This window comes from Malaya genurostris, chromosome 2 (genome assembly GCF_030247185.1).
Source record: "Malaya genurostris strain Urasoe2022 chromosome 2, Malgen_1.1, whole genome shotgun sequence".
In the NCBI taxonomy this organism is placed as follows: Eukaryota; Metazoa; Arthropoda; class Insecta; order Diptera; family Culicidae; genus Malaya; species Malaya genurostris.
Genome location: NC_080571.1, coordinates 312603398 through 312621215, shown reverse-complemented (window position 1 = coordinate 312621215; position 17818 = coordinate 312603398). Strand labels below are relative to the sequence as shown.

Below are 17818 nucleotides of genomic sequence, written 5' to 3'. Positions count from 1 at the left end.
ATTGGTCCTTCCAAAATTGGATGGTTCATCCGTTCTATCCGTATTCTACCTGTCGTTCGCAAACACCAGTGCATGGTAATCCTCTACAAGCACTGTCGCAGACTCGAGCTCATCGCGAACTGCCGGTCTAATCAGAGATTTGCGAACTACCAGTGAACTTAATCTGGTCCATTACTACTCAATTACTTTAATAGTGCACATCCCGTCTCCGGAACATGACCGAACGAAGTATAAATTTCCAGAATGCCATTTTTCAATTTTTTTCTTCTTCTTCTTTTTCTGGTTGGCGTCACCTCATTTGAGATGACGGCGATTTGATGGCACAGCAACTAAGGCTATATTGCCAGTTAATTTTCGTTTATAGTCCAATGGACTTCCTTTTCACTTGACCACAAGCGAAAATCTGGCTGTGTGGCTGCGTCGAGTCTTCAAAGAACGGATAAAAATCCTTTCTTTCTTGCGAAATACTCGAATTTTCTCCGGACTAACACGATGCAACGTGCTCACCCGTTGAGAGTTTCACCGGAAGTGTTCAATGTTTTTCACACTTCAACACTATGCTAAAAAATGCAGAACAAAATGATCACAATAAATTTACGCGAAGTTGATTTATTCAACCTCTTCTTCCACGATAAATGTCCACACGTTGGACTTCCCTGTTTCCGGAGTTCACAACCATAATCAGTTTAGAATGTTTAAGCACGGAAACAACATCGGTGACTTCGTACCACTCTATCATCGGTTTCGCGTAATGGCGTGAAGCCAGAACCACAGATCCTGCCAAAACAGAGAGTCACCTTCGTGGGACTGGAAGACGAAAAACATGCGTTTCGGAAGTTATTTTATTTTAATATATGGCCGTTAATGTTATCAGTTGTTATGTACGGCTTAAATGGACGTCTCATCGTTCATCACGATGCATTTCGGTTGCATCAACCACTCGCGGTACAGCTTCCTGTACCACATGTAACATTTACACTCTAAAGTATTTTTCCCAAAAATTTCATTTAACCAATACAATAGAAAGTTATATACAGGTGTTGATTTTTATTCCAACAGGGGAGACCGGGGCTGGCTGGCCGAATTTTGCTTTCAGAATTTCTACCTTTCGATCACATATGTAATTCTACTGATTGATCAGTATACCTTATGATAAAAAAAGAACCGGAATTTTCATTTTAAAATTCCTGCGCTTGTCCAATCGGTAAACTTTTATTCTCTCAACGTTGGCAACACTTTTATACACATTCTGTCAAATTTTGACGCATATCGTACGACTAGTTTTTGTTTGGCGTCTATACAAAGAAGTTGAAAAATTTTCGTGTGGCGATTTTTATAATGGATGAAAATTTAGAACAACGGCTCGCCTTCGAAGCGCCATTCGGTCGATTGTTGTACGGTTTCGACGTCATATTCATAAATCCACAGCTCATCACCAGTTATGATGCATTCGATGAATGTGGTCACTATCTGCGTTGGAAATCATCTCTTTGGCCACATCAACACGACGCTGTTTTTGAATGAAATTCAGCTTTTTTGACACCAGCCGAGAAGCGACGCGTTTCAAACCCAAAACATCAGTTAAAATGTGTTCGGCTGATCCATAAGAGATGCCCAACAACACAGCAATCTCTCTAATCGGTACAGAACGATTTTGCAACACGATTTGCTTCGCCGATTCAATGTTTTCTTCAGTAACAGATGTTGTTGGGCGGCCAGGGATCTCATCATGATCCAAGTTTATACCACTCGTATGCCTGTGTTTTTCCTAGATACGATTCACCAAATGACTTTTCTAACATTTTCAACATTTCGGAACACTTAAATGCATTTGCAACACAAAATTTGATGCGCGCACGTTGATTCAAATTTTCATCCATTATAAAAATCGCCACACGAAAATTTTTCAACTTCTTTGTATAGACGCCAAACAAAACCTAATCGTACGATATGCGTCAAAACTTGACAGAATGTGTATAAAATTGTGCCAACGTTGAAAGAATAAAAGTTTACCGATTGGACAAGCGCGGGAATTTTTTAAATGAAAATTCCGGTTCTTTTTTTATCATAAGGTACAATATACATGCTCTTTTCCGAAATTCAGAAAAGTTTGGCATTATATTCTGCTGAACTTGTCAGTAAACAACAAATACACCGAAATCAGCAAATCTGTTTGCCGAGATTTCGAACAGTGAGTTAGCTTTTACTGAAACTCGATGAGACATCTGTCATGTAATGTCTCTTGTCAGTTTTGCAAAGCACCACGCCGCCATTAATCGTGGGCTGTGCTGGAAACTGCTGACATTTTTTTTTTGAATATCGTGTGCTGGAAACTTTCACGATACCTACTATCCGGGCAGTCACACATGAATATCGCGCGAACCATACATATGAAAGTCGCATGTGACAGTCATGAGCGAGCGCTTCATGAATGTAGTGGCGACAGTCTTACTCGTACTGGGCGATGAATGTAACGAAACAATGATAGTCATCAATAGAATCGGCTGCATTTTTTTTCGGTGCGAATTTCATTGCTGGTAATAAAATTTCTTGAAAAAATTCATAATGACGTAATTAGTGACGGTTTTCATTTCGATACCGTTCCATGAAATAGTTGAAATTCAAATTGGTGGTGTGAAGGTCATCAAATATCGTAGTTTTAAGCTTTGTCAAGATGCGTAGGGTTGTCAAAAATGAAAAAGGAAATTTTTAAAAAACTTTCAAATATCAATTAAATTAAAGGTTTGATGACCGGATGTCAGAAAACGATGTTGTAAGCCGTTTCTAAATCCAAGATGGCGACTTCGGGCATATCGATATTCGTTACAAACCATCACAATTTGGGTATTTTTCTAACGGATTTGATAAGTGAATGTCAGAAAACGGTGCTTAAAACTGTTTCAAAATCCAAGATGGCGACTTCCGGCTCATTGACAATCGATAATCATGAATAATATCGATCAATACCGATTGGATATTCACACTACTTCAGACATCGTTTTCTGACATCTACTCATCGAACCCGTTCGAAAAATACTCAAATTGTGATGGTTTGTAATTAATATCGATGAGCCGGAAGTAGCCATCTCGAATATTGAAGCGACTTCAAACATCGTTTTCTGATATCTACTCATCAAACGCGTTCGAAAAATATCCATATGGTGATGGTTTGTGACGGAAATCGATTAACACGAAATCGCCATCTTGAATATTGAAACGATTTAGAACATCATTTTCTGACATCTACTCATCAAACCCGTTCAAAAAATACCCAAATTGTGATGGTTTGTAACGAATATCGATAAACCGAAAGTCGCCATCTTGCATATTGAAACCACTTAGAACATACTTGTATGACATATACTGGTCAGTATCGTTCCAAAAATATAATATTATTATATTATATTATATTATATTATATTATATTATATTATATTATATTATATTATATTATATTATATTATATTATATTATATTATATTATATTATATTATATTATATCATATTATATCTGTATAAAATGTTCAAAACGACGTATGTAACAATGAGAGATTCTCTTTGTTTACTTTCTCTTTTGATTTTTACGGCACTCTAAACAAAGAGAATCTCTCATTGTTGCAATCGTCGTTTTGAACATTTCATACAGATATTATATTATATTATATTATATTATATTATATTATATTATATTATATTATATTATATTATATTATATTATATTATATTATATTATATTATATTATATTATATTATATTAAATTATATTATATTATATCATATTATATTATATTATAATATATTATATTATATCGAACAATTTACATAAGAAAAACAAATTCACATTGAAAATCTGAAATCTTGCTTTTTCAATCAATTACTGTTTTGCATTTTTTTTTTAAATTGATAATATGCGCTGGTTTACAACCTTAGGCATCTATTAAATGTTTGAATGTTGTGATTTTCGATCAAAATTCACTTCCTTTTCCATTCAATTCATGTATGAAATTTTTTTTAAAATTGTTAATCTTCGTTGATTGACAATTCATGAAGATTAATTACCAGAAATGAAATTCGCTCCGAAAAGAAAATGCACCCGATTCTATTGTTCGCCCAATATGAGTAAGATTGTCACCACTACTTTAATGAAGCGCTCGCTCATGACTGTCGCATGCGACTTTCATCTGTATGGTTCGCGCGACATTCATGTGTGACTACCCGAATAGTAGGCAACATGAAAGTTTCCAGCACGCGACATTCAAAGCAAACATCTACATTTTTAGGTACCAACTTACGAATTTCACTTAAAACTGTCACGTGAAGAGACCGTTTCCAGCACGGCTCGTGGCGCTGGAAAATGTATAAATTGGATGTAATTCATGATTCAATCCGGATCGTTTTTGACGAGCTAACAGCGAGTAAGTTCGGTAATAATTGATAACTACAAATATAGGATCGTACATATTGCCGTGACGATTACCGAGAACTCGACTGTGCAAATCTCGGCATTTTTTGCCGAAATTCAGCAATAAAATTTATGTATGTGAGGTTGTGGAAAGCAGATGTTTTATTGATGTTGACTTTAATTCAGCATACAAAAACAGAAAAGCAGACACAAGAAAACACATCACGCCTTAAGATAATTATTTCTATTGTTCGCTTACGCCTCTACCTGGAAATAAAAGGGTATTTGTAAATATATATAAAAAGTAGATAGTTTTTAATTTTACTTGTCCTTTTACGAAATATAGGGATGTTTATGCTTCATCCAATTTATAAGTTTTCCAGCTCCATGAGCAATGGCGACGTGCTGCTTTGCAAAACTGACAAGAGTCATAGATGACAGTTGTCTCACCGAATTTCAGTAAAAGCTAACTCACTGATCGAAATCTCGGCAAAAAGATTTGCTGTTTTCGGTGTATTTGTTGTTTACTGACAAGTTCAGCAGAATATTATACCAAACTTTGGCAACAAGCGCGTTTTGCCGAGATATCAGAATATTACTTTAACGAATTTCGGATAAGAGCATGAGGATTACTGAACAATCAGTAAAATGTCGTGTTGCCGATCTAATTGGGCATATATCGAAATGTCGAGCTCGAGAATCTGTTTTAAGTATGTACGCTTTTTTACAATATACAATCATGATGGGTTTATAGCGGCCCTTACACGTGACAATATTGTCAATTCAAAGTATTATCAATTCCGTCAATCCAATTGGCATGGTAACTTGTGTACGCATTTTTCAGAAAATCAAGCGTTTGAAACTTTAAATATTGCAAATGAATACAGAAATATTGAAAGAAGATTTAACTACATATTTTAAACAGGAGAGAAAGTTTTGATTTTCTCACAATATTTTCGTCAATCCAATGAAGTTTCCATTACACGATCAAAAGTATTGTCAATACTCCTTGTATTGAAAATAATATTCACCCCGATCTTGCAATCCGGCGGATTTGTGATACGATCGAATGTAGATCTACTTCGTTTGCCGATTTTGAAACAGACCGTTAAACCGAATGCCATTTTCTTCGTCCAACAAACCCGGCAGACAGAGATCCATCGTTGAGCCTTTTTTAATATGAGGTGTTAGAGCCCCGTTGGACTAGTTTTACTGAAGAATTTCCAAAGTTTTTTTCCAGTTTTTTTTTAAACTAACACTACATGCCTGCACAATACTTCTGCTTTACGTAGAATAACAACAAATTTTCTTTCTATATGAAGGTAACATCTAATTTTCACACTAGTTTTGCAAGAAAAAAAATAAAAGCAACCCGATCCAGCAAACTGAACGAATATTTCGTGCAGTATGTCGTTCAACAAGCGCTCAACGACCAATAAAAAAGAACCGATTGCTGAGAGGGAGCTTAGGTATCTGTTCTCTGTGGTGTGGCGATGCGTAGATGTTGTTTACCAAACACTACAAAATCAACTCAGTTCTCCACCGCTGCGAATAACAGCCTCCACTTGTACCTGCTGTCAAGGATGGCTTTTATCGTATCAAAGAACGTTCACTGGCAACTCTTCAACGATTGAATCAGTGCCATCAAAAAGAGTTGGAAATCATCGCAACAACAAAAACCCGACATGGCTCATTTAACATAGAATCGACGCCAGTGCGAGAGCGAATTTCTCTCGATGACATTTCTGAGAATCAAAGGTTAGCACGCTGCTGTGGGGATCTTCTCTGAAGCGACAAATGGTCGCTTATTCTCGTTTCGCGATCCGATTCTATACAGGCAGTTGATAATTGCGATAGAATCATTTTACTATTGCCGCTTATTCTAACTATGTGCATATAATCTTTGTATAAGTTGTGTCTATGAAAATGTATGTGAATGCTCCACACAAGGGTTTTGAAATATTGCAACCTAGTAAGAGAATCATCAAGTTGAATCATCGACTCGATTTTCTGCGATAATTGTCAACTTGCGATTCTCTCTTGGGAAATTCCACACAGCACACAGCAACGATCATTAGCGGCCCTTACACGAGTCATTAAGAATGTCATTAATAAAAAATAATGTCATTTTAATGAACGTGTAATGGTGCACTAATGACGAAATTTCAAACAAATTTGAATTACATCATTTAAATGACATCATTTAAAATGACATTTTTAATGATCGTGTAAGGGCCGCTATTATCAGACTGTATTTTTTTAAGGGCCGTGGAATACTCAGAGTATGAAGTGGAGCGAAGGAATGTAGAAAAATTCTCTCGCGGTTCATGCATTGAGAGACTCGAGTTCTTGTAGCATCTTCAACCAGATTGAAAATGTTGTATACAATATAGATAGCAATATAGCAGCTACTGTCAAATTTTCGGCAATCACCAACACTGCCTGCTGTAGTTTTTGAAGGGGAAGACTGTCCCGCACTGGTCTCAGCTGCATGCTGACAAGCTATATGCATATGATGATGATGATGGTCCCTCCTCATACCCCTACAAAGGTGTGAGCTGGACGATTTATCTAAATGATAATAAATATTGCATCACATATTTTAACCAGTTAACTAAATATAAAACGATCTGGTTAATCCAGCAGGTATAGATTCTCCTTCTAAAGTACAACTGAGAACAAGAAAACATTCAAATATTTCCGATTTACTATCCAGGGTCATTCAAGAAAATTTCCAACCCGGGAAGATCCTTGAACAAATCAGGAATCGAACCCGATATCTTTGTCAGTATCAGACAGTAATTCACCTGGCCCTTCCCGCCGGACCAGTTCATCGCTACACACATCAGCTACGATGGAGTAACGAGACTGCGGATGAGCAGAGCCAAGCCCAATTCCATGAACAACTTCCGATCCCTATTATTTCCGAAATATAATCAATAAATAATTCATCAAATCCTACAAAGTTAAGATTCGATCTCGACACGTAGAATGCTAAAGCTCTCAAAAATAAAAGAGAACATATCCAGTTTCAGTCATATTCAATTTCCAGATTGCCTCTACCTGCTTTGCGCGCGCGAGGCTCATACTTTTGTAGACAACTCATTTTTTTTTAACTAAACAAATTATTAAAAATCCATCATCATCATACAGAACATAACAACCTAATGCGTCTTACTTGAAAAAAAAAACAAAAATAAAATAAATACAATCTTCGTCATTTTACACAGTTTTCGAAAAAATCAAATTGCACTAATTCATTAAAGATCTAATTACAAAATAGATTTTATGTGTGAAATACACAATTTTTTGAACTCCCTCAATGTTGCAGCCCGCTTGATTCGTCCTGGCATCGAATTGAAAAAACTAATCCCTTTGTACAATAACGAGTTCTGGGATCTGGCTGACAAAAAGCTAGGTGATCTCGCATCAGACGCATTTCTAGTATTGTACCTATGTAAGTCACTTCCTCTTTCAATCCGATCACACAAATATCGAGGCAGCATTCCATTTAAGATTTTGAAAATGAAAACCATTGTTAAATAATATACTCCTTATTTTGCAATCGCTGGAGTCTCAATATTTGCGTGTTGTTAGCAAGGAATAGAATCGATGAGCAGAAGTCAATGTGAGGAGAGATTATTGATTTATACAGAAGAATTTTACTACTGGTCGTTAAATCATTTTTCAGACGGCATAATACACCGTACTTTTTGGCAACCTTCTTGATGATGTTGTTAACGTGAGATTTGAATGTTAGCTTTTCATCAATTATGACTCCAAGATACTTCAACTCTCTAACGCGATCAATAATCTCTCCATCAATTTCAATGTTGGCTTCACGTCCAGTGCTTAAAGCAGAAATAACCATATATTTAGTTTTCGCGACATTCAGTTTTAACTGCTTGAATTTCAACCACTGAGCCAGAGAATGTAAGTCCTCGTTCAAATGTGCAACCGCTTCATCCAAATCCTTAGCTGTAATGAACAGAACAGTATCGTCAGCAAACAAATTTATTTCACAAAACCGTAAAACTCGCTTCATGTCATTTATGTACATAATGAATAAAATCGGACCTAAAACACTACCCTGTGGCACACCAAGTGAATTACCCTGGAAACTAGACACAACATCGTTGAAAACAGTTCTCTGAGTTCTATCAAATAAATAGCTTTCAAACCATTTATATGCTACTCCTTCGATACCAAAGCGTTGTAGTGTTTGTAACAGTCATGTCATGAGTCAATATATGAGCGAAGATGAGTTTGAATAAACTATTTTGGTGAAACTATTGGATTAGTTCTTTCGAGCTCTTCATAAATTAATCAAACATTCCTCATCTTCATAATCACGACAGCACACCTTTATTTTTTACAAGTTTGCTAACGCTCTAGTCACATTCTGTTCGAATTTTTTTTTGTTCTTTATTCCGCTGACAAAATCTCACAACACTGCAAATCTTACACAAAGCACATCAATTTTAAATGGAATAAATGCTGCCCAAAGTCAAGCCTTTTATCTCTCCGTTTTCGTTTCAGTTGGCAATAAATGGTACAGACGTTTCTCCTCCTCACTGATTGGCACTGGTGCCTTCGAAAGTGGATCCTTGCCATCTAAGGTTTTCGGAAAGGCTATTACATCTCGAATGGAATGTGCATTACAAAGCAGAGCAATGTACCGGTCCAACCCGATAGCAAAACCTCCGTGAGGAGGACAACCGCAGTCCAACGCATCCAGCAGATGCTGTAGATGAGAATGGTCTACCTGTAGAATGTCATCCAGAACCATCCTCTGCAGTTCGGCGTCATGAATACGAACAGAACCACCGCCAATTTCAACGCCATTCCAAACCAAATCGAACGACTGAGACCGAATTTGGTTCAAGTCTTGCTTCGATTTTAACTTTTCAAGATCATCCGGATGAGGAGCGGTGAAGGGATGATGCTCGCTTTCCAACGCTCCGGTTTCGGGGTTTGTCGCAAACATGGGAAAATCGTACAACCAGAGAAAATTTTGTACCGTCGATGAGCGCGCCTCTACGAGACCTCGTGTTTCCAGATTTTCGTAGAAAGCAAGTCGCAATTTGCCCATCATTTCTTGCTGTTGATAAAAATAATAGATTGAATCGACACAAACCGTTTTTTACTTCGCAAAGTTCATACCGCATCCGAAATCTTTCCATAGCCAAGCAATAAGAGATCATTTGGTTTGAGTATTAAATTGTTCTTCAAGGACTTTGCAACATCCGGATCCAATACCTTGACAATTGAGGTATCCAACCAGTCCTGAAACATGATGAAGTTTTAAAAGTTACTACTCGCTACGAGTAATCAAGCCCAAACCTACCGGTGTAATGTGACTGAACAGAAGTTTACAATTCGGGTACTCTCTAGCAAGTGCATCTATAGTCTTCTTGAACGCCGTCGGTGTGCCGCTGTGTGGGTCTTTGGCCACTATCGCATACGCTCCAAAATCATGCTTCTCGAGCCCCATCATGGCCTTTTCGCTCGAGTTCATGTCGGAGGTAACGTCCTGCATCTCGTAACCGAATCGTGTGTCCGGTTTATCGCAACCATAACGCTTCATCGCTTCGTTGTGCGTGATACGCTGGAAAGGAACTTTAAGAGGATCATCATCGGCCGGCCAAGAGCTGGCAAGAACACCTTCGACCAGCGACATTATTTTATCCCGATCGGTGAAGGATAGTTCAATGTCGAGCTGAGTGAATTCGGGCTGCCTATCCGGTCGGGTGGCTTCATCCCGGTAGCAACGAGCGATTTGGAAATAACGATCGATTGCGCCCGACATGAGCATCTGCTTGAACTGCTGCGGACTCTGAACCAACGAATAGAAATGATCCGGCTTACGTGTTGGGACCACGAACTCCTGGGCACCCTGTTGGATATAAAATATGAAATCATGATTGAAGGACGACATCACAAAACCACATCCCCGCTTACCCCTGGTGTTCTACGAAACAGAGTGGGTGTTTCAACTTCGACAAAACCGCATTTATTGATCATAAACTCCCTCATTTTCATTATAATTTGCGATCGTAAACGCAAATTATGCTGCAGTTGAACACTTCTCAGATCGATGTAACGATGTTCCATTCGATGATTTTCCTTCGCCTTGTTGAATTCTTTAAGATCCATCGGCAGCCGATTTCTGGCATTGTTAAGCACTTCCAGTTTTTTCAAAACTACCTCTATTTGACCGGTAGGCTGTCGTGCATTATCTTTATCTGCCGGACGTTCCTTGACCGTTCCTTCCACGCGTAAGATACTTTCGTATGGTATATCGTTCAGATTGACGGTGCTGTGCAACTCTTCCGGAATGATAACTTGGGTTGCTCCGTATCCATCACGAAGAGTAAAAAATCTATTCATTCTAGAAAACTCCAGCCATCCACACAGAATAACGTCTTGATTGACATTGGCAATGCGTAGCTCACCGCAGTTATGCGTTCGGTTGGTGTACCGATTAATATTTAGCTCATCCGTGAGAGTCTCTGAAGTCGTATCTGCTTCGGGACCTTTGTACGGTTCGTCTGGATTCAGAATCACCAAATCTTCTATCACAATCTCAATAGTTCCGGTGTCAAGGTTCGTATTTATACAATTCGACGGTCGAGCAAGAATTTTCCCCGTTACTAAGACAATGCTATCATCCTTGGCCGTTTGAATGTTGTTCTTCACTGCAGGTGTAACGTTCTCCACCATCAACTGCACTGCTCCATGCCCATCTCGTAGCATGAAGAACCGTTCGTGTTTTTTCTTATTATCAATCCACCCGACCAGTTGAACGTTCTTTCCGACATCTTTCAGTCGAAACTCACTACAAGTGTGCTTCCTATTTTTGAAGTATTTCAATATACTGTCCGAGGTAGCCTTTTCAATTTCCAGATTTGTTAGACCACGTGTAATAGTGGGTGCCGGTGCAGCAACTGTTGAATAATTGCGCTTATGAAAATTTGCATTCCTATTAACAGTAGATTCACTCTCAACGTGAATGATATCCTCAATCGAAATTTCAATACCTCCGGTAGCAATACTCTAAAACAATTGGTAGCGTGAAGCAAAATGATTAACAATATCTGAAACCTAAAACCTACCGAATTTTTCCATCTGGTCTCACGCTCCTGTACCCTTCCCACGATTGTCACGAACGAATCCTTGGCAATGGAAGATATTCTCTTGTGCAAACCGGATGTCGCATTGGAAACCAACTGCACCGAACCGTAAACATCACGCACATCCAAAAACTTCCCCATGCGATTCTCAATGACTTTGCCACTGATTTCCACCAACTCTCCGTCATTGCGTTCGCGCAACTCACCGCAGTTTACACGTCGAACACCGGAGTTGTACGGTTGATTGCGGCGCAGCGTCGGAGTCTGCTGTGCATCGTGCTGCATCGAAACTTCTCGCCGAAATTCTCGCTGGAGATCACCGAGCAGACCAATCATGTTTTCCGCGGGCGTATTCCAGATCCCAGGGATTGCACTGTTATTTAAACGTCTGCGCTTGAAACTGTCCATGCTGCGGCTGATGATGGATGAATACGTTCTAGACTGGAAAAAATGGCCGCATAAATTTATCTTCGAGGAGTTTGCAAAGGCTATTCACCGATAAAACTGCAGACTTCGCAGTTAATACTGTGATGGATGAAATTTGTTGTGAAGCCGCAGAACTTGCCGAATGTTTTCCTAAAAACATACGCCGACCCGGCAAAAAACATTTACCTGATAAATGCAGTTTTATTAAATTAGATACCATTGTAAATATGGTATTAATCGAACAGAATTAATAAAATTTTATCAAAACAATGGCAATTTGTCACGTTATCATACGATTGCATGATGAAAATAAAATATTACAAGACACAAGGCCGTAAATGCCACTTACAATATTTTTACGACGAGTAACTTGGGACATATAAATAGGGATGTTCAGTTCGTTTTTAATATAAGTAGCAAAAACTCTGTGAACGTGATCCCGTCTCCGAAAGCTTAGGAAATGTTCAGTATAGCGTTCTAGTTCTAAGAGCAAATTCAGCAGCTGCAAGATTCATATGAGTGGTCTATTATGTAAATGAAACTGAAACAAACGTATCCCCAGCAATCCGTATTAGTTTTATTTATTCGACCAGTTCTACTGTCAAATTTAAAACTGGTATACACAGCCGTTCTATTTTTTCTATATTTGAAACACAGATAAAATGCTGCTGGGGCTGCCAGTTTATTTTGTTATAATTTCTAGATTTAAATTTTAAAACTGACATAAATTATGCATCTAGAACTAGAACACTCCTGAATATGCCCTAAAGATGTATAATTTATGTCAGTGTTAAAATTTAAATATGAAATTATAACAAGAAAAACTGGTAGCTCCAGCAGCGTTTTACTCGTGTTTCAAATATTGAAAAAATAGAAGAGTTGAGTGATAAACGCTTGGTAATTAATAGAAGAGAAAGTAAACAAAGAGAAACTGTCACTTGCTTATACCCCCTATTGAAAAATTAACCGAGAAATAGGTTCAACAAAGTTGCAACACTACTCTAATAGTTCGGAGCGAATGCATTAATTTTCATCTGACCCTTTGAATATAAGGCAAATAAACTTGATTTATGATTTGAGCCAATGCATCGAACAAAGCTAGTTATTTATTGGTTTTAATACATGAGACGAATAGAACTGGAAAAGAGATCAATTTTACAATATGACACGAAAAGAAAGACAATTCAACGACCTATGAATTAAGTGCAATTGAACACAGTTAGAAGATTTGCAGAATTTGGTGTTTGAAAATTTTTCCAAATTGCGATAGTTGAATTGATTACAGAAAATATCGTTAGACTGCTTAACAACAACTGAACAGTTAATCAAGGGACAATCTGCAAGCTTAGGAAAACGGCCATTGTTGCAAAAAGCAAAAGTAGTTTTCTTTTTGGTAGTTGAGCGGAAATTCAAAGGAGAAATATCAATTTGTTTAGAACATTTTTCTAAATAATCTGATGTTTTTCTCTTGAAGATTCATCAAATAGTAGCGGAGAAAATTTTCCTTTGCGTTTGCAAATAATGGCTGTTATCCTGAGATTGTAAGTAAAACCTTAATATTATTGAAACAATATTTCGAAAAGCAACTTCATCTCTCCGTTAACCGTAGTTATGAGCACTTTTCAGCACGCTGTACAATATGTCGAGCCCGCCAAAAATTGCCTTCGAACTATAAGTGATATTAAATTATCCTCTACCTTTACAAGTACACAACAAATAGGGAACAGGTAAAGCATGATGGGTTACTTGATGCCTTGCATACAGCTTACCTGGGTTTGATTCCAAATCCCGAACATAATAGGGTCAGAAAGGCGAATAACCTTAATGTTGAAAGTGTTGATTAATTCTGTTTTTAAAAGTTATGCACCTGTACCTCAATCCATTCGACTACCGGACGCTATATCACAGACTAACAGACATGACAGTATGAGTAAATACTTATAAAAATTATTTTTCGTGATGCACTAGTTCCACCTATATTGTACTGCGCGAACTATTTACTATCTGTACACCCCATGTTTTATGTAAAAGTTTTTTTAATAGTTGGTTTCCTCTCGTTTGTAAACACCGATCAGCTGCTTGCAGGGTTGCCTGATTTCATCAAAATATTTGAAAATGAATCGTCACAATAAATTATCGGATTACGTTGATAATATATTTAACTTTTTCGCGATGTTGGAAGGTAACCATTTATTTGACTCAAAGTTGTTCATCTAGACTATTTTTTATTGTGTTGGTAGTTTTCACCCGAAATTAAGTGGCGGCAGACCAGAAGCAAGTAAATATTGTAACAAAACGGGTTCGATTTTGTATTGCGTTGGAGGATGAGAAGTAGGCACAATTATGTATACAGTTTAGGCAATATGTATTAAATCTGTATTCTGCTTGAAATTCGCATGGACCTATACAAATCAATACATTTCAGGAAATTCTGTATGAATGGCAACTCTGTTGGTAAATGAAAAAAATAAACACAGTCTAGATGACAGACAGGATGTTTTTGATAGGGTAACGTTGCGCCATCATGACACATGTGAGTACTGTCCCAAATAAAGGAATATTCGAAATGACTGTTAAAATGATTGAAGAATCTAATTTGAGTGTCCTGTCTGTTAGTCTGTGGCTATATTTTTTACCGTATTCGGCGACTATTTAGATTTATCGAATTAATTGTACATTGATTTACAGAACTCTGTAGTAAAAATCTGCGTGTAACTTCGTTCGGTAAAAATTTGTATAAGTTTGAAATATCCATTTTGTCTGACAATTACTGTAAGTTTTCGTCAAAAACTACAAAAAAATCAAAATTAAGTCTTAAAGCGAATGCAGGCTTCTCTTATTATTTCTTTCTTCATTTCATGATTTGGCTATACTTGTTTTTTACAGCAGACTTCGTATTACATAAATTTGGCTCATTGGTGTATTCAAATCTAATTAAAAAATATGAATATTTTTGATATTTTATATTATTTTTACTACAGTTGGAAATCATCATACGGAATCCATTTTATTTTGCCGGCTTGTAACAGTTTCAGGCAATTGTGAATTGAATGTTTGTTAATGGTGGATCTACCTAGCTATTTATCAATCATGTTCAAAGCATAAATGATTTCTTTCTGTTTGCAGTTTCAAATGTCACTTAAAATATCTACGATATTTTTTTATTATTATGTTCATTTTTGAGTAACTTTATCAAAGCGTGCTAATGGGCACCGTTCTTGAAGTTTTCGTCTTGTGTTATTGTATCAGACGATACAAATGAAGCCAAACACGAAAAAAGGTCCTAAGTGCAAATGACAGTTTTTCTTTGTTTACTTTCTCTTTCGTGTATTACGGTCCAATCTGAAATCTTTCGATCTAACACTTTACATAGGATAATAGCAAAAACCATCAACTTTCGATATGCACTGTAGAATTTGTTGGAAATTACTGGAATTTTCCATGGGACCATTTGCACTTGGGACCTTTTCTAATGTTCATCGAGAAAATTTAATAATTCTGTATAAAATGTTCAAAACGACGTATGTAGCAATGAGAGATTCTCTTTGTTTACTTTCTCTTTCGATTATTGCGAAATATTCCTGCTTTTTTCGGTAATTTCTCCAGAGCAGATTAAAAGATGATAGCTTTAGTTATTATTATCGGCAAATAATTGGAGAGAAGGATTGCTAAGAGTGTCGCAATAATCAAAAGAGAAAGTAAACAAAGAGAATCTCTCATTGTTACATACGTCGTTTTGAACATTTTATACAGAATTGATAATTCGATAGTCCCACGACAAAAGGGCGTAACTGCAAATGAGAGCCTCTCTTTGTTTACTTTCTCTTTTGATTATTACGAAGCCATTATTGCAAATTCTCTAAAGCTTGCAACATAAATCGAAAGCTTGTAGTTTTACCTTGAAAGTTTTGCGAAGAGTAAAGCGTCAAATAGAAAAACTGTTCGGTAAATCGAGAAAGAAAAAGTAAACAAAGAGAAACTGTCATTTGCAGTTAGGCCCTTTTGTCGTGGGACGGTCGAATTGAACATCGTTGACAGCGATGCCAGATATGCGGATATATTTTTGTCAGTAGATTTTGACGTTTTTTCCGTTTGCTGAGTTTTTCAGAACAGATAATAAAAGTGTCACATTTTTGGAACTGATTCGTCTTATTTTCTTAATCGCAGAAAACAAAATGTATAAATAAATTATCGAATTCTATCGAATGTGAAATATTGATATAGGGAAAATAATGTAGTTGGTTGGATTCAACCAATGTTTTAATGGAAATGTACAGAAAAGTTTTTTTTTTTTTGTTTCGATTATAGAGGTTTTAACCTTAAGGTCATTCGCCTCTTCGGGCCAGAAAAACTTTCTGACCCTATGTGCGGGGTTGGGAATCGAACCCAGGCGGGCTGCGTGAAAGGCATCGACTTACCCATCACACTATACCCGTCCCCCTCATATACAGAAAAGTTATCAGGATTTGAGCACTTACAGCTCATTGAATTTCGTTTAGATTAGAAATAGTATCCAACTGATTGATGCTGATTTTAATTAAACAGTGCTGCCACTATAAACATTCATTAAAAAAAGTTCATGAAAAAAAGTGAAACATCCTCTGAAAATTTTCATTTTCATTGTTGAGATAAAATTATACATTTTAATAAACTTGTTTTCTGTTTTTCTTTATACTTGGCACCATTGCTCGCTTTACCCTGCAAAAGTTTTTTCTTTTCACAATGTGCGGATAGCAACATCAAAATCAACCAATCAGAAACTGGTCCATTTTGGAAAAAAAGCCCCGAGTTGTCAGGTCTTGTCTTAGACAATATTGAGGTTTCTATGCCCGGTGAAAAATGAACAGCGGCCCTACTGAAAAATGGGTGGCCAACACGTTTCCTGATGAAAACAAAACAATATATAAAAGGCGGGTGGGTAATGTCACAGACATAACTGGAGGACGTGAATACGAATAAAACTGACATGCTTCTTTCTCTCTTCTGGATAAAGATAATCGTTCGTATTAGATTGTGTATATTTTTCAACTTTCATTGCCTCGCTTCCAGAATTTTAACGATTCATCTATACTACAGTACGACTAATTGACGGCAAACATATTCTACCATACAATTAAATAACACGGAACAAATACAGTTTTGTAGATTTAGATACTAGTAGAAATAAACTTCTCAAAATTCTTTGGAAATATTTTAGTGGTTCTAAAAACCGCTTTGCGTAATTTTTTAAATGGTTATTACTGTTAAAATTAAAGAACTAATATATAAATCTGGGGCACGCTCCGAATTCAGCTGCAAAATTTCGGAATCTAGATCAAAAACTCAGGTCATAATTTAGTTCTAGAAGTAAGGAACTGAAGTTATTTTTAGAATTTTCAAATTGCGTTATAGAACAAAATTCTGAACTTGAATTCCAAGTCTTGATATATTGATACTTGAACTGAATTCAGTTCCAGCATCTAGTTTCAGAAATCATGTTCACAATTTAGTTCCAACATGTAGGTTCTGAATTCAGGAAATGAATGCTGAAACTGAATTGAATTCTGAAACTAAATTCAGGAATTAAACTCTGGTTTTCAATTCAGTTTTCAAATCAAGGTGCGGTGTTCAGACCTAATATTTAGTTTCAGAATCCAGATTTAAAATTCATATCCTGAATTTTGTTCATGAATTCTGAAATATCCTAAATCATATCGCTGAATTCGAGTCTCTGAATAAGGAACTAAATTTGAAACCATGTTCAAAATCCAGAAATAGTTTCAATTTAGATTCTAGATCTATCTATAAATCTAGAATAGTTTTAAATTCTGAACCTGTAATCTGGAACTAAATTTTTAAATAGAGGTATGAAACTAAA

The 17818-nt window shown here is 36.7% G+C and overlaps 1 protein-coding gene across 2 annotated transcripts; it reads right to left on the bottom strand.

Annotated features, from left to right (window-relative positions):
- Positions 1-8744: 8744 nt before the first annotated feature.
- On the bottom strand, positions 8745-12309 carry LOC131431128 (aspartate--tRNA ligase, mitochondrial). Of its 2 annotated transcripts, none has more exons than XM_058596640.1 (6): positions 12032-12309; positions 11518-11976; positions 10364-11458; positions 9750-10298; positions 9566-9688; positions 8745-9503 (listed from the first exon to the last, which is right to left on the bottom strand). In XM_058596640.1, the coding sequence occupies exons 1-6, from the start codon at positions 12179-12181 to the stop codon at positions 8919-8921; spliced, it is 2961 nt and encodes a 986-aa protein (XP_058452623.1). In that variant the 5' UTR covers positions 12182-12309; the 3' UTR covers positions 8745-8918. The 2 variants fall into 2 exon arrangements, with proteins under 2 accessions (XP_058452623.1, XP_058452624.1); XM_058596641.1 differs by having other exon boundaries at positions 12148-12306.
- Positions 12310-17818: the final 5509 nt, after the last annotated feature.

What these genes read in the sequence shown, in the direction of transcription:
- LOC131431128 (XM_058596640.1), bottom strand. Translation starts at nt 12,181, where the DNA reads ATGGTATCTAATTTAATAAAACTGCATTTATCAGGTAAATGTTTTTTG. An exon ending in CGAAGTCTGCAGTTTTATCG is followed by an intron (nt 11,977 to 12,031) that starts GTGAATAGCCTT and finishes CATTTTTTCCAG; the next exon opens with TCTAGAACGTATTCATCCAT. An exon ending in AGACCAGATGGAAAAATTCG is followed by an intron (nt 11,459 to 11,517) that starts GTAGGTTTTAGG and finishes CAATTGTTTTAG; the next exon opens with AGTATTGCTACCGGAGGTAT.